Source organism: Ctenopharyngodon idella, chromosome 17 (assembly GCF_019924925.1).
Source record: "Ctenopharyngodon idella isolate HZGC_01 chromosome 17, HZGC01, whole genome shotgun sequence".
NCBI lineage: Eukaryota > Metazoa > Chordata > Actinopteri > Cypriniformes > Xenocyprididae > Ctenopharyngodon > Ctenopharyngodon idella.
Genome location: NC_067236.1, coordinates 14,640,786 through 14,668,623, shown reverse-complemented (window position 1 = coordinate 14,668,623; position 27,838 = coordinate 14,640,786). Strand labels below are relative to the sequence as shown.

The 27,838-nt window shown below is 37.3% G+C and overlaps 1 protein-coding gene across 1 annotated transcript; it reads right to left on the bottom strand.

The window, feature by feature from the left end:
• Nucleotides 1-1,683: 1,683 nt before the first annotated feature.
• On the bottom strand, nt 1,684-26,074 carry peli2 (pellino E3 ubiquitin protein ligase family member 2). The gene is made up of 6 exons (XM_051867614.1): nt 25,758-26,074; nt 16,666-16,795; nt 8,637-8,738; nt 6,952-7,149; nt 6,490-6,678; nt 1,684-4,071 (listed from the first exon to the last, which is right to left on the bottom strand). The coding sequence occupies exons 1-6, from the start codon at nt 25,832-25,834 to the stop codon at nt 3,481-3,483; spliced, it is 1,287 nt and encodes a 428-aa protein (XP_051723574.1). The 5' UTR covers nt 25,835-26,074; the 3' UTR covers nt 1,684-3,480.
• Between the last annotated feature and the right edge of the window lie 1,764 nt (nt 26,075-27,838).

Genomic DNA, 27,838 nt, shown 5'->3' with positions numbered 1-27,838 from the left:
ACAACGATGTACTAAAAACGTTTTTACAGATGACAACGTTGTCAAAATGATCCCCGTTCACACAGATCCATGAAAATCACTAAAAAAAGGTTGTATTATGCTGCCGGCCAGTAGCTGGTGAATTTTTTTTTTTTTTTTTTTTTAAAGAAACACTACGCGCCTATAGGCTGAACATGCAAGATGCATGCGCATGACCGCCGTTTTAAGCTTGCACTTTGAAACCTGTTTTCAAAACTTTGTATTTTCAGGCCCCCAAAACACTGTTGTCAAGTAAACGAAGGGTCAAAACGCATAAAAAGTTATCCGCTTTTAGATGAAAACAGTCTTGTGTAAATGGCCCCTAAATCTGTTCTTTGAAAGAGAAATGCCCTTTATTTGCACCTGCTTTTTCAAGCATACCATGGAGTGTTTATGCAAAGTAATTGCATGATGAATTACTTTTACATCCCTATGGCCAAGACTCACGTTTTTCTGCATCTGAAACAATTTACATATATAAAAAAAAAAGATTAAAAATGGCCAAAGCTAATAGCTTCGGTGTATATAATGTTTCTTTCACAATGTTCAGGTGTTCTGTTGTGTACAGAACCATCATGCTTGCAGTTCGACACTATAATTGTTCTGAAGTTGCAATCAAAACAATAAAGCTCTGTAATGTAATGTTTATTGTGCCTAATTTTGTTGAAATTTACAATTTCTTACACATGAATTGTCCTTCCTGGAATTTGAAATGACAAAAATAGTTTTCAGAAAATTTGAAAAAAAAAAAAAAAAAAATGTTTGGCCTTATTTTAGTTAAATGTAGGGTAGGCAATGTTTTTATGAATACTTTTTGTTAAACTGGTTGAAACTTTCTTCACATCCTGATAGCAATCAATAATAGAAGTGGTCTAAATATTAAAACATGTATATTTTCTGTGGAAGTCTCAGGACCAAAAAATGTTCAACCATTGCATTTGGTCCAATGTCCTACCTGCCTGTCAACATATGTATTTCCATGCAGAGTTGTAGACAGACGGTCACCGAGCGCTGAAAACAAACAGCAGCTGCTTTTTACAGTTCCTCCTGAACCAAAACAAGGAGATTATGCTGTGTTCACGCCATCGTAACCGTAATTACGAGAGGGCAACCCGTGACGTTCTACCCGGAGCTGTTCATGTCCTCGGACTCAGATTTATGTGTTTCTATGTCAACATTATCAACGGCAAAATGAATCTGCAACAGTCAGTTGGTACATTTAGAGTTCTAAGTTATTTACGTTCATTATTATTGTAATGTTATGTGCTTAAAGACGAGGTAATTTAACGGCATCTCTTGTGGCGCTTTGCAGACTCTGCTCTGGCTGTGTGCGTTCATGTGTTTTGGAGGAGGCATGGCTTTGGAGATCGCTGTGAAGGGAGGGTGGGATCTAATGCTTTCAAAGCTGAAATTGCCTACCCTACCTTTAATGCTACATAAAACAACCTCATATCAACATTATTAATAAACAGTAGCTTTGCTTAAGTAAATATACTTCCCATTCCCCGTTCATTCTGCTTTTGGTGTGACGATATCACAATGATATGTTTCAAAAAAAACAAAATATCCGCTTTACAGAACATCCCTCTAAATATATTTATCACACAAGGTGTTTACGCCCCAAGAACTGCTTATATATCCAAAATATATAAAAAGAGACAACAGAACATTTCAATAATTCATTTACACATGAAATCTAAGGTGACATTTTACAGTGTTCATATTGGGTCTGAAAGTAACATTGAGTGTGGTAGAAATCTTGGGTTATTTTGCAAAAAGCATGGCCAGAAGGCTTGAACATCAATCAAAGAAATTATGACTACCAACTGTAAACAGGCTAAGTATGAGGACGCAGCATGCACTTAAATGAATGATGACCAGATGTTGTTGTTCAGGCTGATACATTCATACAGACACCTAAAACACAGTAAAGTACATATTGAATAAATATATTAGTATCTGTTTTAACAAACAAACAATCTGTACATGGGCTTTTGTGTAGTAAAATACTTTTCAGTGAGTAAAAAAAAAAAAAAAAAAGGCTCTGTAAATGCAAGTTTAAAAAAAATACCCTTCAGTGTGCCTAAAAAATCTTCTTTGACACCCCTGTAAAAATGTCTTTAGTTATAAGAAACCATCTCTGTATAAATTTTAGGAAAATAGTGGAATAAGTCATTTTAATCTCATAAGCTTATAAAACACAGTTGAAATAAAATGAATTTTGACCAGTAAGAAATGGTTACCAAGCGATCACAGTCTCATAGCTCCTGTACGTCATAAACCTCTACCATCATTGTTTTCAATCTCAATTTAATAATTTTCCACATTTGGGATAAAACTAGATGCTGATTGCAGAATAAGCCACAATTTTCACATCAGCTTTGATTGTAGAGCAACATCAACATGTGGAAAATGAGGGGAAAATGGCAAGCAATGAACATTACCAATATATTTGGAACACATTTTTCAAGTGGTAAAAGTTACACCAGAAACTATACTTTTAGTTACAAACTATTTGTTTAAAATATTTGGCAACATCCTTTGTTAATTGTTTTACCGGTTACCCCGGTATGAATAAAAACACCTTTACATCAAAGCTTAAAATCTTCTACCATTGAGACAAAAACGAAAAAATGTGTTAGTTTCCAAATACTTGAGATCACTGAAGTAGGTGAACATGGAGGACTAGGCTAAACGTGACAAGTTACTCTAATTCCACTGTACACAATCCGTTTGAAAAACGAAGCATCCACTGTGGCTGATCAGTATTCCTGCAGAAACCTTTAGGAGTGTTATGTTGGTAGCTCTTCATGTAAAGGATAAAATAAAACAAACTAAACAGAATCACCCTTTTTTATCTTTGGAAAACACCATTTTAGTATTGCAGTTCCCAAATCACTGCTCCAACAAGTGGATCCTTGTAGAAGCCCTCAGAGGAATTTGGGATATGGGAGTTCCCACACATAGAAGTACTTAAAATAATGGATCCTGCTCCTGGGGTTCCAACCATCCTGCAGAGTTTAGTTCCAACTCGACACACTAGAACCAGATAATCAAGTTCTTTGGAATTCACCGGAAGGATTATTAAAGCAACAAAACTCCACAGGAAGGATGATCATCAAGAACCAAACTAAGCACCTTGAATCTAAAGCCAAGAATCCTATATATAAAAGGTATTAAATCTCCTGAGTGATGTGGTAATGCTGGGTGTGAATTGACATCTTGTAGGTCGGTAGACAAAATAACTGTCAGGAAATCATGATGGACATCTCCTGTCATTCATGTCATCGGAGCAAAAACCTGCTCTCCAGCATAAGCATTTCAAGGGCAGCTTCACAGCTTGCGGTATGAATCAGTCCTTATTTGCGCCTTCTACCTATACTGTCCTTCAGCAAAATGGATTCCACTTCAATTATGTAATAATCCACTGTCCACCAGTTCATTGTGACCTCCTCTATGCGCTCAGTCTACAGGCCCCTGAAAGATAAGCTTGGCCCACTTCTGCATCAGATTGAGTTGGGTAGCACAAAAGGGGCAGGCAGCATGGAAAGCGTGGGTGCCGTGCGGTAAAGGAATCTCCGCCCAATATCGGGCTGATTTTTCAGAGCACACGTGGCCGCAAGGTACAAAGGCATGCGTCGGTGCGCCAGTATCTACGTAAAAGGCCGGTTCGCATCCAAGCCAGAGAGGAACATAGGGGCCCACAGTTCTGCACATGGGACACTCTCTTTGAGCATTGGGGTCTCGCTCGGAACGGTGGCCCCAGTCGTGGTAGCCGTGAACATGGCCACAGGCAAGGTAGACCCAGGGCTGTTTGTCCTCCTGGGTGGGTACGTTGGACAGGGCACGGCTGCAGCGCTGCATGCTGGGAAATGCCAGGGTGTTGAGGCCCACGGGGCACTGAGGCCGGGCTGCGTTCAGCTCCTGCCGCAAGGCCTCCAGGTGCTTCTGAGTGGGGGTGTGGAAAAGTCCGTCGGCTGTGCGCCAGAGCAGTGTGGCTCCGCACAGGTCAACCAGAGAGCCATCCTGCAGTACATTACTCTCACTTTCCACCTGAGCAGCACATAAAACAAACATCTGAGCAATGCATTCATTACAAGCATTCCATCCATCCACTTTCCATAACACTTGTCACGCTTGTCCTACTGTGTGTAGGGTTGCGAGGAAACCAGAGCCTATCCCAGCATGTGGGGGAAACGTTGGGAGAACATGCAAACTCCACACAGAAAGTCCTCCTGGCTCAGCTGGGAGTCGACCCAAGGGTTACAGATGTTAATTAAAGAGTTAGTTCACCCAAAAATGAAAATAATGTCATTTATTACTCGCCCTCATGTCGTTCTACAGCTGTAAGACCTTCGTTCATCTTCGGAACACAAATTAAGATATTTTTGATGAAATCCGATGGCTCAGTGAGGTGTCTATTGCCAGAAAGTTAATTTACACTTTCAATGCCCAGAAAGGAACTAAAAACATTTAAAACAGTTCATGTGGCTACAGTGGTTCTACCTTAATATTATAAAACGACGAGAATACTTTTTGTGCGCCAAAAAAACAAAATAACGACTTTAACAATATCTAGTGATGGCCGATTTCAAAACACTGCTTCGAATCTTTCGTTTCAAATCAGCGGTTCGGATCACGTGTCAAACTGCTGAAATCACGTGACTTTGGCACTCTGAACCGCTGATTCGAAACATCCGCTTTCATCAAAAATATCTTAATTTGTGCTCTAAAGATGAACGAAGGTCTTACGGGTGTGGAATGACATGAGGGCGAGTAATTACTGACATCATTTTTATTTTTGGGTTTAAATACAAGTGGTTAACTGTTCCCATCACAGGTCTGATAAACAGAAAGGCTTGTTCTAATGTCTGTCTTGACCTTTGAACCCAGTTTGCCTTACAACAAGAATACCTGAAGGGCAAAATGCCACTTTTTCAGAGTAGATGATAAATTCACGTGTGCCAGAGCCCGCTCTCTGACAGTTTTTGGCCAGGCAAACTGGAGCCTGTCGCAAATCAGCTGCTTGTTTGCACAGTCTTGCAAAATGGTGACATGATTCTGATTCTCTCACTCTCTCGCACTGTTTTATATATTTAGACATAAGGAGCAATGTAGTTCAACGTAGCATTTGAACTACATTGTAGTTCCCCTTCCCCCTTTCCCCCTTCATGCATTGGAAACGCACAGGACAGTTTGAGAATTGGGACCGACAAGGAACCCACACCTGAACCATGTCAGTGGAAAATTGCTATTTGTGTGGAATTTGCATGTTTTCCCTGTTCCTCTGGGTGCTCCGGTTTCTCCCACAATCCAAAGACATGCAGCATAAGTTAGACATTAAATTTTGCATCGGTATCCATAGCAGCATTCTCACAACCCTACAAAAGACAAGCGGCTTGATGGATGGATGGATGGATGGATGATGGATATTGTTTTTCAATTTCTTAAAATGTATTAGATACTGCTAGTAGATGACTGATAAACTTAAAGCACAGTTTAATTTGTGAACTTTTGCTTGTAATTTGTAATTTCTCAAGTAAACAAAAGTAAACAGTCAGTAATAAATTAAACCTCATGGATATTTAAGTTAATAATTACCTTTAGCAGTGTGTTCATTAGCAAAACAGTTGCTGTGGTATTGAAATCGGGGGTATGCTAACAATGCAAAAGTGCAGAACCACATTTGTCCTCTAGGAGGAGCTAGAGGTTCAAAGACTCAAACATACTGTTGGAGCTCTAAATAACTCAAATTAACTTAGCTAAAAGAAAGCAAAGCTGTCCAAGTTGTCAAACATTTTTACACATCTTTATATTAAAAAAAAAAGAAAAAAAAATTAACATTGTAAAAAATTTAACATGTAGCACAAAGAAAACTATGACTTTCTATACACTGAACAGCAAAACAAACATGGTCTGAATGAATAAGACATAATATAGAAGTACTGCTACTGCAGAAAGCTAGAGTGTCCTAGTCAGGACATGGTGATTGAGACCTCTTTAATACTCAGCTTAGGGGTCATCCTTAACATGATTTGACATGATCACGTCTAGATGGTTCCTTCAATTGCTTAAGGAGATTCTCCAGCCAAAAATGAAAATTCTCTCATTATTTAATGAGATATAATCCATCTCTGTGTCCATACAATCCAAGTGGACTGAACCCTCAAAGTTGATGCTTCAATGTTTTGTGTGGATTTAAGCATCAACTTAATGGTTCAATCCACTTGCATTATATATACTCAGAGATGGATTATTTTTCTAAAAATCTCTGTGTTCATCTGAAGAAAAAAAAATCTAGGACGGCATGATGGAGAGTAAATGAGAATTTTCATTTTTGGGTGGAGTATTCCTTTAAATTTAAGCTCGAATTTACATCACAACTGTAAAAAGAACTGTAAGTGAACTGAAGATTGAATGAGACAGTCTACATTGTAAACTAAATCAAGCAGATGCAGCTGACGCACTAACCAGTTTGCCTCGAGTTTGAGCAGACCGTGTTTCTCTCAGTGTGTAAACATCTCCACACACTGATATCTCCCTCCACACACCAGGCTTGGACTCCTCTGTGAACCCGCCCCGTGGGTGCATGACTAGCACACCATTGGTTGTCAGCCCGTCCATGTGACCATCTGGATTCTTCCATTTGGCTGCTTTCTCCTACAGAGAGAGACTTAATTACTATACATAAACAAAAATGTGTGCACTCTTTTTAGTTACACATGGGTGAGTCATTCCAGTTAGCCAGACACACCTATATTTACCAGGTAAGTTTAGATCAGTTCCACTGGATCAGCAGAAGTGGATACTTCCCCAGACAGCATATACACAAGCATATATAAATAAAAGCTTAATAAAGCTTCTTGTAACTCTGATGAGAAATGTATCCCACAGACAATTCCATGTTAAGACCAGGCAAGAGAACACACTTACTCCAAGAAAAATATTCTTGGAAGAATCAAAGCCTGCGGCGTAGATGCGCGCTGTGTAGGGCGGGTTACGTTCACACACCACCCGGCAGGCAAAGCGGGAGATGGTGCTTTGAGTGATGGGTGTGTCCTCACTCTCCCCTCCCCCTGACACAGTGTCAGTCACCACAAAGTCAATAGGGCCCTCCGTCGATCGTCCGATCTAAGATACGAAAGAAGAATGAAAGTTTCTCAGCTACATCATATGACTTAGACAGGTGTTTGCAATGAGTACATAATATTTAGATATATCATTTTCCAGGTCAAGACAGAAAGAACAAAAATGTAACATCGTGAAATATGATTTTAAAACAGCCGTTTTCTATTTTAAATGGGACCCTTGATTATGATTTCACTTTTTCAACTTTAGTTAGTGTGTAATGTTGCTGTTTGAGAATAAACAGCATCTGCAAAGTTACGACGCTCAAAGTTCAATACAATGGGAGATTTTCTTTTACAGAAACCACTTTTTAAGGAATACAACAAATGGCTGGTAGGGACTACACCAAGCTTCTTCCTGGGTTAGTGACATCACAAACCCCAAAATTTACATAAACCCTGCCCCTGTTCAATGCTTGATTTGCACAAAAGATTAACTTGATGGCACATGCTAATCAATGAGTTGAATCAACTCCACAGCAACTACATAAATTTATCCGCTAACCATTTAAAAACATCCAGTTGCATTCTAAAAGTTGTAACTTCTTCCTGAGTCTCTCCATCCGACTCCGGTTTGAACAATGTAAGGCTGAACACCGTTACTGACAATCGTCATTTTGGCTGCGTGAGATTCTCCAGCTTTGTTGTTGAGCAAGCTGCGAGCTGTTAAAACATTTAACAGCTAAAAATGGTTGTGCTGCTTAATATTTTTGTGGAAACTGACTTTTCATTTTCAGGATTATTTGATGAATAGAAAGTTTAAAAAGAGTACAGCATCTATTTGAAATAGAAATGTTTGTAATGTATTTACTGTCACTTTTAAACTTAAATCACCAAATTTCAGCTAAAGATTCAGTACATCTTCAGGTGTGTCAGGAATATGCAGTTTAAATCAAGTGCAAAAACAACTTACTGCTTTCAGAATTTGTTTTGTAAGGTTTTGAGCGGAGTGACAATTACTGTCCCTACACTATTTTATCTTAACAGTAAACAGGATGGAAAAGAGTCATGCATGTGCCGGGGCTTGTTTGAAGAGCCTATTTTAGTTTTAAAAGTGGGATGGAAATTCCCAAGAATAGAGAGGTGCTTAGTGCACTAAATCCTCTATATAAATACTTCTACTGAAATAAAGATGCAACGGTCCCACTTTATTTCCTTTTTATAGAGAGAGTTTCTGTTTTGTCCCTGTTGCTGGTTCCTGTTTTTGCTTTTCTTCTCATTTGCTACAAGCTGTATGACTAGATCCCTCGTGCGCAGACCAGACCTCAAAAACAAGCACACATACGCAACTCTGTATCTGAGCACGTGTCTTAGGGAGCTGATATAATTGTGTCCCATATCACAGATTTTGATTAGCTGTGGTGGAGGTCAGACACACTGGAGAGAAAGAGATTTGCCAACTCGCAGTCAACAGGCAGACACTGAATTTATGCACAAAGGAACAAAGGAGAAGATATTTCAAAGTGTTTTTTTGTTTTTTCAGGACAGTACCTGGAACATGTCTGTGTCTTTGTCATGGCTGTACTCCACCACCACCGTCTGGTTTCTGGACAGTGTGTAGGAGATGCTGTGCTGGCCCTTACAGTTCACTGCCTGTCACAACACAACAAAAGCATCTGTCAGGAAGGGTTTCCTGCTACAACATAAAACAACTCATCTAATACAGTGGCACACAGAAAAGTCTTTAGTTTTTTCAAATACATTACTGGATTTTTACACTTTCTGAAAATGTAGTTTGTGAAATGTTTGCCGCAAAAAATAGAGTGAATATAAGAAAGAGTGATTATGCACTTGCCAAGTTGCTACATGTATCAGGGTTTCCCCCCCTCCCCCTTTCTTTCTTTTGTCTGCTAAAAGAAAAACTAATGGCTCAGAAAAAGAAAACAATCATTATTTTAGGCTCATTAATTTAGCAGTCAAAATCTAGCTAAGCGATCGTTCACTCAGTTATCAAGGTTGTTTGCTGAATTAATGAATCAGTAGACTTAATATTGCATGAGAAATGTGATATTTTGACATTTCACTGCATTGCTTAAACCTTTTTAGCTTCAAATATAGGTACAGAAGAACTGACTAAAAGGACAAAAACAGCATAATCAATCAGTATTTATTTTAAAACTTGCTGTGGATTTTTTTGATGCAAGTGGAGCAAAAGGGAAGGCTGCAATAATATTTGCTATGGCCTCACATGATTCCTCTATATGCCTTTTACCCTCTTAAACAGAAATGTGAAAAGGTTAGCAAGCAGCACTACTAATAACTCTGACCTTTGTAAAAGCTTAAAGTTTGTCCAAAACCAAATCACCATTGTAACAGGCATGTACAGTTTAGAGTGTTTTACTGTCTATGTGAAACACACCCCATCAAACATTTATTACTGAGACAGCTGTCATATGCAGCTTGTTATAAATAAATCATACATGAATCAAGCCAAGAGTGTAAGAAGAGGCAAGCAACACATGACTAACAAAATGAAAGTATGATTTGAGATCTATTCTTAATCATTTCTACTTGGAAAAAAAAAATTAGCCATCACAGATATGCATGCATGATCTGAGTTGCGATACGAATTGAGTTCGCTTCAAAGCAGAGTCTGTGTGAACACTATTCTGGTGGCTTGAGACAAACCACAGTGCTGCAGTGTTTAAATACAGCCAATTTCCCAGCGTGCTTATTTCTCGCTTCCTGATTCACCCTTTCTCTCCTCTAATCTGTGATTTCCAAATTACCCACATCTCTATCACGTGTGCTCAAGAGGGAGTGGAAACTGGGTCATGGTAACTACACTAGTGTGCAACAATGGAAAAACACATCCAAGAGAGGAAGGCGGTTTGCTTCTATATAACACTACCTAATACATTACTGTATTTAAAACTCACTGTCCACTGTTCATATGCCAAGCACAGGACTGTGCGAGTGCACATAAACACTGTTCTCAATAACACTGGAGGTCACAAGCAGTTCACATATGCATACTGAAAGCCAAAATTTCACGCCCCACATATGCCTTGATATCCCAGACTAAATAGTGATTCTGGCTGAGTCTGTGTACATTTTCAAAACCTAAAACAAAGTTTTTAAAATTCAAATTGGTTTTGTTCAGCAACATAAACATAAAAAAATTGACATCATGTAAATATGCTTTATGCAATTTTACTAAAAAAAAAAAAAAAAAAAAAAAATGCCAGTAGGACAGTTGTGCGCTCACTCCTCGTCTCAGAAGTCTACAAGAGTTAAGGCAGATATTTTAATAGAGTTTGAATTCTTTCTACAATTTTAGTTCTTTAAATGAACTTATTAATGAATAGTTGAAAATGTAAACAGGATCCGAAATATGTTTAAGCATATAAAACACTGTTTGCACATCGAGATACTTTCCCCAGCACATAACTTACATTTTACAGTTATATTCTGTAAATGTTAAGAATTGAAAGTGCTGCACATATTTCCATTTTTGCCGCTAGTGGTTGCTTATTCAAAACAAGGGCATAGCCTTATGACACCATTAATGAGCGTAGAATCATGGGCGTTGTCTTCAGCTCCACGGCCGATGGAAAGCAATCCGACGGACACGGGCGGAAATCATGTTCATGGATGAACTAACGTATTCAAGTTTAACTACGGTGGTATGAAGCAGGATGGGTCAAGAGCTGTGGGAGCGGGGCGAGGCCGCTGGAGCAAATGCTAATAAAAGACACCTGTGCGACACACCAGTCTTGAGTCCAGCAGAGCTTTTATTATGCTTTTGTGGGGTAACGCAATGCTGTTTTACATGGTTAAAACAATCATACTAAATACATTTGAGTGTGTTGAAAGTTACAGCATTACTCTGTGCGTTCGCTCAGTGGCTGCTATGAGAGACTTGTTGCACTTTGCAGTAATCTAGAGCGATATTAGTAAAAACGGAAATCCAAGGTAGACGTCATTGACAGGCGACACAATGACACGGTCCGTGTCCTGGTTAAAATTGCTGATTTAACATTGTTGTTAATATTTAGGATAATGCAAGTAAACAAGTCAACAAAATATATAAAATTGTTCTAGTGGTTTTTGGATATTTTAATCTAAAAATCTTACATATTGTGCCTTTAACAGCAAGCAAGTTGCTTCAAATTTGTAAGCAGTGAGCAAGAAGTACGCATCTGAAGTTAGATTTTTGCTCCTGTGATTTTAAATATTTAATAAATAAAATGTAACATTGCAAGCAAGTTTAAAAGAAACTTGTAAAGAATATAAAGCATCTATATGCAAAATATAAAACTGGCCAGTTAGAAATCTGATTGGCTGGCAAGTCCCTCACTCCCCACTAATGTATTACACTGATGCATATTAAAACACAAAATTTAATATTCCTCCTGGTGTTCATTTGATTTAAAAAAAAAAAATAATAATAATCTGCAATTATCATTTTAAATAGATTTTAATGTATTATTTGCATTAATAATTAATCAAACTGGCTGTGGTAGATAGCCATCTGATCACAATTATGGATTCAAAAGACATTCTGCCTTTTTAGCCATTTCAGAACAAACACGCGAGTACAGATATACTGAGCATTGTCAAAAGGGAAAATGTCACAATATTGTTCATTTTTATCTAACCCACCCAGCCTTAGACCAAAGCTCTATCAATTATGTTGTGACGGGACTCATAGTTTGGCGTGTATGACCGGCTTCCAGTTTAAAATTTGGGACGTTTTTGTTGGTGGCACATTTGTGCCCATAGTAAAGTGGAACAAAGAGGCTTGAGGGTGAAACATTAGGCAGCTCTCCACGCTCACTGCCAGGTCACAACAGGGGGTCAATCCAGCGATCCATCCCCCACCTCCCACTGCTGTTTTACAGTGGGCCACAAAAGCTACAAAAAACACCCCAAACAATAGACGTAGTGGAGCCGCACCCGTTGGGCAACAGTGTATATAAAGCAGCTCCATCTGCAAGACGCCAGAGTAGCTTGGGCCTCACGTTTGTTGTAAACACATGATGAGATGTTGCGGCCACCAACCTCAAGCCACAGGATCCAATTCAACTGTACCCTCCATCAGCACTGGACAGCCCACAGTGCAAGTGGCAACAACTCTAACCTCTGAAAAAACCTCCAAGACATCCATGAACAATCACATATTGTTCCTGGAATAGTTTAGTGACATTTTGTGACCCATTATCTGAAAGGAGTTTGCTGGTGCACTGAGTAATCGCAGAGCCTGTTCTTTGTTCAACTTTAACATTACAATGATGCAGCTGCACTTGTGTCACTGCTGAAGAACTGGTCGTTTTTTTAGTTAACCCTTTCAGACCGATGCCTGGAGACATGGAAGGCCTTTCACCTCAGAGCACTGTGACCCCAAAGAACAGCGTGATTCACAGATGACTGTGCGCTGGGCTATTTTCAGCTCTGACGAGGCACTGCGGATGGATAATAAGCAGCCAACAGTAACAAAACTTCCCCAAAAATACAGCATGCCAGCGAGTTTCATGGCGAGAAGAAAACATTCCTTGCGTTCATGGGACTTCAATTACGGAGCCTGGGTCTTTGTGTAAAACAAACATGGCACAAATATATCACATTCTTTTTTTAAATGACACCAAAAAAGCCTAAATTTAAAGATAACTAAACAGGGCTCTACAGTGTGACTTCAGTCACATTTCCAAAATTATTGCATGCGACTGGAAAAATATTTAGACGCACTGGTGCATGTGACCCAATCAAAGCTTGCGAATGGTTACGTTTCGCGGTGCAATTGGCTGATTTTCCACACCTTCAGTCAACTGAGAAAGCACGACAGAGTTGTGCCTCAAAGACTATCGCTTATACAATAATACGGGAAATACCGGGGTTTTATTTTATGTTAGTTTATGGTATAAAACATGTTCTACTTGTATAGACCATTACGAATGAAACTTATGACAACAATATCAATATCTTAAATAGAAAAGTCTTATTGTATAGTTGCTGCAAGTTTTTCTTGTTTAAATTAATAAATTCAATTTCCTTTATTATTTTTAATTTAAAATTTAAACTAAAAAGACTGTGTTTTAACCAGCACTAATATCCATTTGAACACGGAGACCGGTGTGAAAACTATGATATCGTGGCAAGTCTATTGAGGACTAAACTTCAGAAAACTAAGCGTATAGCCGTGCTAGAATCAGGTAGGTAAAGTTTGAGGAGTTAGGAAGGATAATGAATGTAAGGTGGCACGATGCCATGGCTATTCTCAGCCTGTGACCTAACGTAGCTTTAGGGTTCTGCGCTGTTGGACCACACAAGCACAATGAACAATTGGCCACTTGTAGGTGACCTCCTTCAAGTTGGTTGTCCTCTATAAACCTTTTTGAAAAGGTCACTAAATGTGAAAATTTACATTGCAATTTTAAACTTTTTTTTTTTTTTTTTTTTATACAAAGTCTTGATTGTTTTTGAAAACCTATTCTAGTAGACCCCATTCCTGAATGTTCAAAAAAAAAAAAAAAAAAAAAAAAAAAACCACACACAGGACATGCCTATTTGGGATGCTCGGATCGATCGGCATCAGCCAATAATTACATTCTATGACTCGATTGGTAGTCACTTAATTTGGCCACTCTCACAAACAGATCATAATGTGGTGTAAAACTGTAAAAAGTTCCTGCTGACACGAATGTAAACAGCATACAGATGAGGCTTTTTAGCCATGTTCTGCTTTGTAACTTCACGAAACAGCAAACAGTAAATTGCATTTTTATTTAGAGCAGGTCGTCTCAATTCCAGGATCTTATTACTTGTTATTCTATATAATTATAAAGATTTTTATCTTTGTGACCTTTAAACATGCAAGTAGTTCTGTTCAGTAAAACACTTTTGAATAAAAAAAAAAAAAAAAAAAAAAAAAAAAAAAAAAAAAGGGTTCCATGCAATAACCTTTGATTGCTTTGAGATATCAGCACAAAATTTGGCACAGATCCAGTTGAATTTTATGACCTATCATATATACTTTCTAATAGTCATCATGTCAAGCATGAACAACAACAAAATAACTCAAATTGCATCACTTTTTCTGGGGTTCTCTCAGCAGTGTTGCAACATTAGAACCTCCAAATATGATTTAAAAAAAAAAAAAAAAAAATTCCCCCAAAATTTAAAAGGTTACGAGACCATGTACTTGATGATGCCTTGTTTTTTGGGGTTTTTTTTCTGTAATCATGTGAAATCATTAAAAATGCCTTCAGGGTGTAAGGTTAACCGTGACAGTCAACATAGAGCTTACATATCACTTACATAAAGCTTGAATGTTTGGGATCGGTATCGCTCAATCACGAAGAAATCGGTAGTCTGTATCGGCTGCAAAAATCCTGATTGGAGCATCCCTAATGCCTATGTCTTAAAATGCGGTCTAGTTGGACATCTCACTAGGTTTTGGAACAGAACAAAAGTTGCATGCTGTAATGAAGCAGCTTTCATTGAGAAAGATCTCCTCAGACAATGACAGCTGTTGGCAGTTTGCCTTCAGCTGACTGGAACAGAGGCAAAAAGTAATCATCACAGAGGGGTCACCAACCACATTAAAATCACTTGTCTAAGTTAAGTCAATGAGATAGAAGTTACAATCAAAATACTACCACTGTAATACTACCATTGGAGTTGGAGTAATGTGGGCTGGAATTGAAAGTTGTGGTCTGGCTGCTTAAATCGTTCAAACATATCAATCACTGCGTCACCCATAAAACTTTAAGTATCAGAGGGAAGGATAGTCTCTGATCCAGCTCCATGCATTTCACAATAACATCTGGAGATGGCAAAGTATCAGCACGGTTTTGTTTAGTGGTAGCGGCTGCTCTGAATGACAGTGAACGTTTTACAACTCAACCCCACCCATGTTTAGTACCACCCTGTAATTCTCTGAAGAATGTTCCAGTAGCAAGCAGAGATTTAAAAGGTGGGGTTAAATATGCTATCGTAGCCAATGTTGTGGAGTAACTAAAATCACAATGCTTCTTAACGAAACATTGCATTGCGCAGCTTTACAACTGGGCAATGATCCAACATACTCCACAACTTCTCTCTGCTATGTGGAGCTGGAAAGTCTTGTGAAAGAATTCATTTCAAATTCCATGTATTGCTATTGCATAAAGTTGATTCTGGACTTCACAAGCTTCAGAAGAGCATGTGTTTATCATGCGCTTGCATGGGTATGGCATGGTTTAACAAACAAAAATCAGCCCCCTAAGCTAACCTTTCCCTATGGCCCACAATCTAAAATGAGTTGACACACCCTTGCTGTAAAATATAAACTGAAAGGCCACACCTTCAAAAGGGCAAAGCATTCAGTTGTGCCATTAATGACAAATTATTTATAATAGTATATTATTGGGGTGGGAGTGAGAAGGAAAAAAATAAATAAAATAAAAATAAAAATAAAACAATTCTCTGATGCCTCTCGATTCTCTCTTCAGTGATTCTAAATACTTCAGAATACAATGGCATATGCTGCCAAATACACACACAAATAAAACCACACAAATAACAAAATTCTAAGAATGACAATTTTACTCTTATTCCTAGACTTAAATATGTGTGATGCATAAAGGTTCCTAAGTGTTAAGACCTAGGGCGGCATCTGAAATTGCATACTCTCTTGGGTAGGTACTTATTTTGAACAAGTAATTACTTAAAAGGTATGTTCTATATAGTACTGGTGTGCATAGTATGAATAATCCGGATGTACTACATTCGCCATGCTGTCATTATCACGTGACCTACCAGCGTCAGTTGCGTTGCTTCAGTGACATTCACAAATCTTCTCCCATGGGCTCATGAGATAGTAAAGTGTCCATCATATGCACACTTCAGAATCTCGCCGAAAGTAGTAGGTCATCCGGGTACTTTGTGCCTACTCTTTTATGAGTACTGTGAATTTGGACATACTTCTTTTGTCACCTGTTTTTTGTCTACTATATAGTAGTGGAGAATGCAATTTCGGATGCAGCCCATGTCTCAGCTCCAAAATTATTTTAAGAGTGCTGGAGATGTATCCTAACCTAGTTAGGAATAACAAGATGGCAGCAGAGAGGAGGAGACCACACACCTTCCAATGAAGATATAAATTATATAAATATGATAAAATGATACAGGCTTGACTCTTTTTGTAAGAAATTTGATAACTTCTCCCATTCTCAAATCAATGCTCTAACTGCAGAAATAAAAGTAATGAAGAAATTTTTGGCAACTGGAAAAATGCAGCAGTGCACTAGTGATGATTTGAGCCCATCAGTCCACAGTAAACAGGGTCTTAAAAAGCACTAACCACACCAAACATACAATAGAGACCAAAAGTGATGTCCGGAGGAGATATTTGTTTTTAATGACCCTACAAGTTCACTTAAACCATCAAAATATAAGGAATATTATTATTTTTTTTATTTATTTATTTTTTTTTAATACTAAGAACAAAACACTATACTTGGTTAAGGTATTTATCTGACAAAATTATTTATAAAAAAGGCAGTACAGCTACAAGTTTTAAGGTTTTATATGAGATTACCTTGCTGGCTTGTGGCGTGTTAAGGATGTGTACAGTACTGGGTTTGACACCGTTGGCTTTGGCTCTCTTGTAAAGGGCAAACCGGCTTTTCCTTCGCCCTCTGTCTCCATTGGGGAGTGAACCATTGTACCTGTTTAAGCAAAGAAAAGCAAAAATTAGATAACACCATATGAGGGAGATGTCGCTTTAAGGAGTCAAAACACAGAATATCATTTTCCAATGCAAGAAAATGGTGCTTCATTGCTTTACAGATCTCTGCCACATTAGAAGAACAACAGAATCCAGAAAACCACACAGATTTCTTATGTACTGTAATGCCACTCATTCAAAACATGCTGGCATAACTAACCGTGCCTCTAAACGATTATCAAACCGCAATTAAATGAATGTATAGACAGTATGCGCCATGTGCTTCAAAGAATAGGGACGGCGCTACACATATTCAGCACACAAGGAGCTTGTGATACAGCGATTCCAGCAGCCTCAGAGAGGTTCGCCCACCCAAACTCCCTCTCCAGTGGTGTTCGAAGATGTACGGCTCGATTGAAAAGAGCATTAAATACATTGTATCTTCAAATTTGCAAAATTTTAAATGTTTTTGCCCACAAGTTATGATACAAATCTAATAAAATGACACAGATCACCACATTTAGAATTATATACATTCACACAGATCAAATGTCTTCATTCAGTTCTCCACAAAAAAACAAAAAACTAAATTAAATAAAAAATAAAGACATGCGGTTTTTACTGTAACACTGCACGCAAGATCCAGGTACAATGTGAATACAAAGAGAAAAGTTCTCTTTTATGCTTTTTCTTTACACTTTAAGATCAGCTGAGGTCAGATTTTTTTTGAACACTATTACACAGCAAGTTGTTTCTACTGGCAGCATAATAGAAGCAAAACAAGACTTCATTTAGGACAGAAAAGGTGTCACACGGCATTCATAGAGCTGCTGTTTCAAAGTGATGTCATGCCATTGTTACCTCAGCCTTAAATTCAGACAACTCAATATGTAATCACAATATGATTATTTTACTAAGTCATAATAAGTCACCAAACTATTACTTTGATTTTCCAGCCTAATTCAGCACAGAAAACACTAACAAGTCCATAGATTCTATCAGTGAATAAAGGGAAATAAATAGGACTTTAATTCATTAAGGTACAGTACATCCAACAACATCCACCTACATTATTAAATTAGGTGTGTTCATATTCATAAATCAGGTGTGGTTGAATTTAAATATGAATCGTAAGTGTGTTACCTTTGGTACATCAATGTTATTGGTGCAACCCACGAGTAACATGTTTTAAATTAGGGCTGTCACTAACAATTATTTTGGTAATGGAGTAATCGGTTGATTATTCTGATGATTAATCTAGTTAATTGTTTTTATAAAATGTAATAAAAACAGACCTAAGTGAACAATAGCCTTTAAAATGACTTAAAACACATACATAACAATGAGGCACTAATAATTGGTTCAAATAAAGTATTAAAAGCAAGTAATCCTGTGGTTTTATTGAAGAACACTGTTAAAATACATAATGCAATATACATATTATAAACAATGAACATTATGCATTATAACAATGTAATAGTTGTTGTTACACGTCAAATCCTTGTTTAATATTGGCCAAACAACATTTAACTTAACTGTTCACTTAATCTTCACTATTTGGCCACTTCTTTACGATAGAAATGCTAAAGCCACTGTAATTTGTTGAACAAAAACACGCGGATGACATGCAAACTCAGATTGAAGGTTTAAACTTTTATTTTCAAATCGCGATGAACAACAATTTGCATTTTTGGAAACATTGATGTATTTTCCAGTGTTGGCGTATGTTTATAAATTATTCGTGTAACAAATTTGGTGAAATGGCGCACGTTGCATTGAATGTTATAAGCAGAGATGGAGATTTTTAACCAAGCTACTGAGATTTTTAACCAAGCTACATGGAGCAGCATTTATTTGCTGTGAATGGTGTCGCTCCGAGATGCTGGAAGAAACACGTAACCTGCACGCATGTAAAAAATTAAATGGTTTTAATACATCGTGCAGCCTTACAAAAGGTCTAATAATGAAGTTCATGGATTCTCGTCTGTGGAATACGCCACTTCCAGCATTTTGTCGGTTAATCGACACAGGTAAACTGCAAATCGAGGATTTTTAAAATAAAGCACTTGAATTTAATCGAGGAATCATGACAGACCTAATTTAAATGATGTAAATGTTCTTGTCTAACCGCATGTGTAGTTCTCATGAAGTTACAACACTAAAAGGAAGTAGGTTCCTTTTAGTGTTGCATACAAACTTAAGAATAGTCTTTAAAATGTAATTGTCACTTATTCATAAAAATGACACTCATTTTCTACTCACACAACATTTTAATCAAACTTACTACATTTAATAAGCTACTCCTAGATAAACGCATTATGGTGCTCAGAACACCTCAGACTAATGCTGTCAATACAAAGACTTCATCCCATTGAGTCCAGCTCCTAATGTCCTTCAGTCAGGTTTTTGTTCTGCTCCATAAGATTTTCCTGGATCTTTTCAAACAGCATTCATGAGAACAAGGATTCAGGGTAAAATTCTAATCTACAATCGGCTCCCTACAATGTGCATGATGTCAGCACTTGCGAGAGGCCTCAACATCCTGTTGATGCTTATCACTAGAAATATTACACAATTTGAGAAAGAATCAAGGCATGTCTGAATCCACTGAGGTCTACTGAGATGTCTTTATCTAGTCAGACTTTGAAGATGCATCCTTTTCTGCCTTTATCCCACAGTTCGTGGAAAGAATGCCATCTCACTTAAAACTAGTCAACGTATGACTTAATTTTTAGTGAAAAATAGCCATTAAATACTTTGCTTGGTTAAAACTAAAGCTCATTTGAATTTGTTCTAGATCATTAGACATGATGGTGCCTTGGAAGTCTGTCTGAAACCAGTTTCCTTAGAAAGTGCCACAATACATGAATGCAAAGCAGTTACTTCAGCTTTCAAATGGAGACAGCATGATGTCCAAGCAGTATAAAGAGTGGCCTAACACAGTTTGTTGTGCCATTCTAGGACGTGTTTATCTAAAATTGACAATACCACATTAACAGGTCAAATGTGGGAATATAGGGGAGAAAAAAAATAATAAAAAATTAAGTGCAATCTTCGTACAAAAAGTTGTGGTTGTTGCAAAAAAGTAGGGCTGCCCCCGACTAAAGATTTTTCTAGTCAACTAGTAGTCATTCATTTAAGCCACTATGCGCACATTTACATTACTTACTTAAATATACTGGGGGGGCGGAATATATGCCTGGCGCTCAAGTGCACACAAAGCCTGCAGCAAAGCACTGGCACTGGCTTGTTTTGTTTATCATTATAAAATAACATAATTCTTTATTAAAGGGGGGGTATAATGCCATTTCATGTATTCTGACATATTTACACTGTTAAAGAGTTGAATTCTCATGCTACACATGGCCAAAGTTTCAAAACACGAGTTGGACATATAACGGAATATTTCTGTGCCAAAAATACTCGTCCAAATCCTCAAACTTTGTAGTCTTTTTTTCGAGTATGGGGCTGTGTGACATCATATAGGTCGGAATTCCTCATATGGGCACTTCTCCCAGAAGAGCGCATGCGCACACGTCGACCAGAGCGAGAGAGCAAGAGCACGCCCATCAACGCGCGTTCGGCTTTACGGAAGTCGTCGGCAGCCCTGCACAGGTCACAGGACTTCACGAAATCAACAATGTCACCAAAGAAGTGCTTTTGGTTGTGAGGGAAAGATAACCTTGCTTTCCAAAGAACCCAGCGTTAAGTGGAGCTGAGAGTTTGTGCTCACGCATTACATTGATAGTAATAGGCATAACATTGATGCCAATAGGCGCCCAAGTGCATATAATGTAAACACGAACATAGTGAATTCATAAATTAGTTATTCATCATTCACTATACATTATATTCATTATAGTGATTCAAAACTTAGCAATTAGAGGGAAAAAAAAAAAAAAAAACCCACAAACTCTCGATGCGTTTTTATAAAAGTTGAACTTGTAACTTAAGCCCCGCATTTTTAGAACGCTTGTCATGAGCAAGACGCTGCAAAAGACGTGAATGCAACGGTCAAACATGTTTGTCTAGTGCATGTTTACAATGAAAAAGCAGGGCAGTGAAGTGGAAAAACTCATTCTGTGTGAGACTTAATACACAGATCTATTCTAACATACACTATCAAATTTTTTTTGTCAACAAACTACGCTTTGTGCTGTTAGACACGCTACCCTATAAAACACATGAATCTTTACACATGCACAGACTATCATTTGTTTTTACCATGTTAAATCCCTTATATTTAATTAATTTTAATTGCATTAATCAGCAAGACCTTTACAGTACATCTGGGATCCTTTAGGTTGATCATGTCTTCCTTTCAGAGGTCAGAGTTTGAATGATAGTGATTGTAAGGCTATCTCAGTGAGTTGGCAGAAACTTTAGAGTCAGCAAGATCCATCTCCCCACAGCTATCAGTCACAGAGGAAAGACACCATTACAAAAGGTGCATTTTCAAGGGTTGTTGTGTCCCACAAAGCCTTATCAAAAAGCTCAGTCAGTCTAATGAAAACAATGAACAGAGAGAGGAGCACTGGAGGCTCAGATCTGCCTGTACCCAGATCAATAATACCCTCTTTCAGCCTCTGCTCTGTGTGCCAGCAGCCAATGCCAGGCAACCCCAATGAATCAGGGCAGCAGAAAGTTGGTAGGTGGATTTTTTTTAAAGGAATATATGCTACAATAGGTCTGTTTGGCTCATACACACAGGGTTTCAAATTCTATGAATCACACACTCCAAGAACAGCAAACATTTTACCGTACCATCGGATTCATTTTGTACTCTGTAATACAAGATTGTTCACTTTAAATATTAAAAAAAAAAAAAAAAAAAAAAAAAAAAAAAAAAACACACACTCAACCACAAACTTCTACTGATTAACCTTCACAGTTACATGTGATTTAGGTCATAAGATGAGTTACTTTTTATATAATTTTCTGAAATTATGCTGCCTTGGGAAACTCATTCGAGTCGGGCATTTGTTTTTACACTGCGTCATGGATTCAAGTTGGAAACATAACACGGAAGCAGCCTTAAGACATAAGAATCAATTATAATGAACAAAAAAAAAAAAAAACTACATCTGATTTAAAAATTAAGAAAATTATTAATTTATACAATTTCAAATTATATAAAAAGTATGTTATAAAGCAAACCGTGAAAGTCGAGTGATTAACTTCAAAAATTATTATTCATTACAGACTTATCCACTCGCTGATCTCTATATGTAGATTAATTTATATATATTATATTATACAATAGTTCTTTCTGGTTCTCGAATCTGATTGGCTGAGAGCTGTGCGATATTCCCCCAGTATCAGCACTAGCACTGTTTCACTGTTTGTATCACTCTGCTTGCGGCAACTGCCATGGTGGTCGAGCAAATCCACCTTTTTTTCCTTTAAATACTACTGTAGTTGTGTCACGAAATGTAGTTTTTTTTTTTTTTTTTTTTGGGGGGGGGGGGGGGGGGTGATAATAGTTATTTAGACCTCAAATATGTGACTCCTACATAAACATAGCGTTTATTTTACAATTTGTTTAGATGCTTTCGCAGATGCGTGCTCCAGGCCATCAGCAGTCATTCAGCGCTCATGTACCCACAGAAAACAGCTTCATCTTGGCCAGTCCTTCGGTAACTTGCCACTGGCTCTTATGTAGGTAGTGGTTAAACATGAGATAGCCCATTTGATACACCCCAAATGAATGTATCTTCTTTGGTCTTATTGATCTAGTCCTTGTTCCAGAGCAAAACAATTTGGGTTAAGGGGAAAATTTAAGTTTCATAACTATATATTTGGTATACATTATATTTAACTTAAATCCTGTACACGAATCCTGCTTTTCTACGTTCCACTGAATTCTTTGCTTGCGTTTATTTCCAATTGTCTTTTATAATGGCTATTGTTGTTAATTTAAATATTGTTGCTCAATAAATATTATTTTAAATAAATATGTCGTATTTGGTATTGAGAAAGGGTCTGTTAGTGATTGTGATATGGACTTCAGTAAAAGTTACATTACTACATTAGATGGCGGCAAAGACTGTCTTTATGAGTGAGTCAGAACAAGGAAGTCGTTTTAGCGCTGTGGGAAATCCCCTTAACTTTTAAAAGGACAAAGACAAAGATATCGCTTTCCTCAGTGGACAATCAGACAGATTTTAGTGGATATAATATAATAGACCTAAAAAATGAATGCTATATCAGATGTAGGTAATACACTCGTTTAGTCTCTACATTATACAATAAGCTTCAATGAAGCGACTCAACGTTCCTTTGTTACTAGTTCAAAAGTGACGTTCTAGAATTAGTAACGGAGGCTTGATCAACTGTTAAACTGTCAACTTGAGATTTGAATTCGGAAGGAAGTAGTTCTGCACAAAAGAGGGTTTTTAAAGACAATCCAGTGTTTTTCTTATTTATTTACACACTTGTGTCATCAAACTGTTGTATAAATGCAATGTCACACTCATAGCTGTGCGATATGGCTGTATATCAGCACGCTGTGATTACCTACGGCTGATATACAGCCATTTCGCACTGCTACTCGTGTGATATTGCCACATGGCATGCCACTTCTGATGTCGGAAACTTGTGTATCAGAGTTTAGAGTTTCCCATTTACGTGTTCACCTGGTCATTCGTGTGCTCAGATCTCGCAAATACGTTATTCCTGACTTCACTTGAAGGGCATATTATTCTCATAAAAGCTGTCATGTCTTGGTCATATTTGACTATGAAATTATATTATGCATAATGAAAAATGAAACCTGTTGTGGCACTCTAAGGATTAGGCATTTCCTTAAAATGTAATACTTGAAAAGACCCTTTTTGTTTTGTTCCACAAAAGTTGCATAATGTGAATTTTGAAGCTGCTGTTTTTAAAAACGCAAGTTGCTGAATAAGGACTACAACCACCATAGGGATGTGAAATCAGACAACACTTATGATACGAAACAAAACATGAAACTCTCTTCAAGTGATGTTAACCACAGACTTTCTTAATTTACTCAAATCAAAAACCACAATTCTAAAAAACCCACAGAAAATTTCTAAGAGACCCCAGGATGCCTGCAGACAGGTTGGTCTACAAATTGAAGACTAAAAGGTTTCTGTACTTTTTAAACAATCTGCTCCACCAAAAACATGTGGACCTCAGGATTCATGAACAAGAGTCCTCAGTGTATCACGTCTCATTGCTATATTAGTCCTGTAAAAGTCTGACAAGAAACAATAGTCAGATATTTTTTTTAATGGAACAGTATATTGAACCTTCAGACAATTTTCAACATCTCTTTATAAAAAAAAATTAAAAAAAATTAAAAAAAAGTTAATTTTTAGTTAATAGTATCACATTGATACATCATGCTTTTATGACTCATATAGACTGATATAGTGAGATTATGGAGCTTATGCTCAAAAAGGGAAAAAAAAAAAAATGCACCTTAATTTTATTCAGATGCCCAAAATGAGCAATAATATGCGATTTGGTGTAGTTGCTGATATTTATGTGGCCAAAAAGAAAGAATGTAAATCAATGAGATCTTTATAACAGTATAGCTGACTACTTACATAAAATACATAGCCTAAACATCAGCGGTCACTCAAGATCTCCTAATAATATGTCTTAATAAGATTACATTTAAACGCTTAGTTTTATGATCAAAAGTCTGCAGTTTTTATTGTGGGGACCAAAACATATAATGCAATGCAATACAGTGATGATTTAGAGATGTACACAAACATTTCTCATGTCATATTTAATAATCCCATTTTAAAATGATTTTTCTATAATAAAAAAATTATGTATGGATAATCAAGTAAATCTAAGTTGCTTCAGTCCAGTAAGTGTTCATCTTGAAACATTAAAGTTATTCTTACATTTAGTTTATAAAAATCTGTAAATATTTCTAAGCAAAAAGACATGTGAACCACGGGGGCAAGTAAAAGGTTTTAATTGCTAAAAAAAAAAAAAAAAAAAAAAAAAAACTATCAACAATTTTATACAAGTTTTTCAGCAAAGTTTTGATCATGTTGATAATTTAAAGGCCTTAGATATTTGCATATCGAAAATGATACAGTATGCCTAATAGGGTTAAAATCAATTTTCAGTTACAAGAACCGGGACGTTTTCTATAGTACACCTGAGATTATTGATGTTAAAAATCTTTTGTTGCCCTTCTTGTGTGACACATCCAGATCAGCACACAGAGCACCTTCTAACAAACTTGATTTGAAAACCCCCTGCTTTAGATCACGGAACATTTCTGATTTACAACCCAACAGAGCGAAGAGGGGGTATTGTAAAACGGAGACGGGCTCTTTGCTCAGTCACAGAATAGGAGGGGGGACCAATAACTTTAGTGGGCTGCTTCCGAATTCCTCCACCGCCCTTCATCTCGTTATGACTTCCCGTACAGATGAAGAACGAGCACCATGAGAAAGTCCCATCAAGATCCGAACATAATAGTGTCTGGGATTATACCAACTCACAGCCAAACCATCTACTATGGAATAAAATCCACATCATATTCAATAATTATGTTTCTAAAACCTCGACAAGATCACTAAAATCACTTTAGAGGATCGCTTTCGTGCATTAAAAGAATAATAGCCTAAATGCATTTATTTATCTGGCTCCCGTAAGCTTACAGACAGCACTCACAGGAGTGCACGTGTTTCGTTTGTGCAGTAACGTGAGCGCGTGAACGTTAAGAGCTTGGAGGTCTCGCGCACTGCACACTAATATCAAGTGTGTAAACAAACTATTTCCGTACTCTCTAAAACGCGGTTATCCACTAAATAGTGGCTCAAAAATATGCCTGAGAGTTTCTGAAGAACCCTGTTGTGAGAGTATAAACGGCACATCAAAGTATGTAACTTGGAAAGAGCAAATAAAGTCGGGTGAACTCGTCAATATTGGACACACATGAGGAAAAATAGCTGCGTGTATGGACTCACCCCAAAACCACCAGTTCGCCGTACTTTACTGGCTCTTTGGTGGGCGCACAGTGCTCCTCTTGACCCGGTGAAAACATGAGGCTTTTCAAACAACACAGCGCCCCTCACTCCAAATTACACGATCAATCCAGCGACGAAAATGGGAAAGACTTCAAAGGACGCTCCTAACTGCCATATTACCCATTTACCTGCTCCCAATCTTGCGTTGTACTTTACTTAGAGAGAAAAAAATAAATGAAATCGTACATCCGACAGAGATTTAAAAATTAAAGCCTTGAGTCTCGGAGACATTTCAGCATTGAAACAGCGAATAACTTAGCGCTTCCATCCGCTGTAAGAAAAACAGTACTAGTAGGGGGTGGACCGTACCATTCACTTATAACGACTTTACGCGGGGAAGCGTTGGAAGAAACTTTCCAACTATTAAAGTGAATATTCTAACAGTATCATCGTGGGTCAGTGTCTGCTTACATACTTTTGAGGACTGTGTTCTCTTGCATAAACTGTTATGGAAAGTTTGATCCTGAGATATTTCACCTTTTAATAAAAAAAACTCGCCCCCTCTAACGGCACAATCCAACACAACGGCGGTCTGAGGCGGCACCTTCAATTATGTAAACAAAGACTGGAAGTTAGACATATTTAAAGTGGTACACTAAATTATGAGCAGTTTTTCATTTTAACTTGATACACTACGTAAATAATAATGAAACGATAATAATACATTTTCAATAATAATATCAATTTGAAAAAAATGTATTTACATTTTTATTTTTTAGTGTCACTCCTAGTCTAATAACAGTAACCCGTACATCAGTAATCAAATAAATGTTTCCATGCTCTGATTTAAAACAACCTCTACAATGTAGTGTATCATAAAGGAACAGTTCACCCAAAAATGAAAAATATGTTACTCACCCTCATGTCATTTTAAAGTTGTATGACTTTATTTTTTCTTGCAGAACACAAAAGAATAGTTTAAAGAACACTGTGGTCCAAATCTTTAACTATCATTAAAGCTAACACTTTAATTTTATATTTACATAAAATTTGCAGTGAACTTTAAGCTTCTGTCATTTTATTATTATTATTTTTAATATTATTTTAGATATGCTAGTTGGAATTTTCTTTTACGGAGAAATGATTAACAGCGATAACTATGTAAACTAGGCCTGAGAATATAAACTGTTGACTTACTCTGCTGTAAACCATGACCGTGTTAAATGCCATCAATTCCATCACAGACATCATGCTGTTCTAACAGCTCAGTCCACATGAATGAGCCATTTGCTAGGAGTTTGCTTTTCTTCAATACATACATCCACAGCAGTATTCAGATTCTGTTTAAGTTTGATAATTAGGATTGTAGACTGTATTTTAAACCTTTTGAAACACTGTAGAAATGTTTATTTTTCTGCTTAAAGGATTTGTTCACCCAAAAAGGAAAATTCTGTCATCATTTACTCACTCTCATGTCTTTTGCGAACTTGTATGTCTTACTTTCTTGTATGGAACAACAAAGGAGATGTGAGGTTGAATAAATGATGACAGAATATTAAAGGGTTAGTTCACCCAAAAATGAAAATAATGTCATTTATTACTCACCCTCATGCCGTTCCACACCCGTAAGTCCTTCGTTCATTTTCGGAACCCAAATTAAGATATTTTTGTTGAAATCCGATGGCTCAGTGAGGCCTGCATAGCCAGCAATGACATTTCCTCTCTCAAGATCCTTTAATGTACTAAAAACATATTTAAATCAGTTCATGTGAGTACAGTGGTTCAATATTATAAAGCAACGGGAATATTTTTGGTGCGCCAAAAAAACAAAATAATGACATATAGTGATGGCCGATTTCAAAACACTGCTTCATGAAGCTTCGGAGCGTTATGAATCAGCGTGTCGAATCATGATTCGGATCGCGTGTCAAACCGCCAAACTGCTGAAATCATGCGACTTTGGTGCTCCGAACCGCTGATTCGACACGCTGATTCATAACGCTCCGAAGCTTCATGAAATCATTCACTTGAAATCGGCCATCACTATATAAGTCGTTATTTGCACCAAAAGTCGTTATTTG

What these genes read in the sequence shown, in the direction of transcription:
- peli2 (XM_051867614.1), bottom strand. Translation starts at nt 25,834, where the DNA reads ATGTTTTCACCGGGTCAAGAGGAGCACTGTGCGCCCACCAAAGAGCCA. An exon ending in AAGACACAGACATGTTCCAG is followed by an intron (nt 7,150 to 8,636) that starts GTACTGTCCTGA and finishes TTCGTATCTTAG; the next exon opens with ATCGGACGATCGACGGAGGG. An exon ending in CTCAAACTCGAGGCAAACTG is followed by an intron (nt 4,072 to 6,489) that starts GTTAGTGCGTCA and finishes TGTGCTGCTCAG; the next exon opens with GTGGAAAGTGAGAGTAATGT.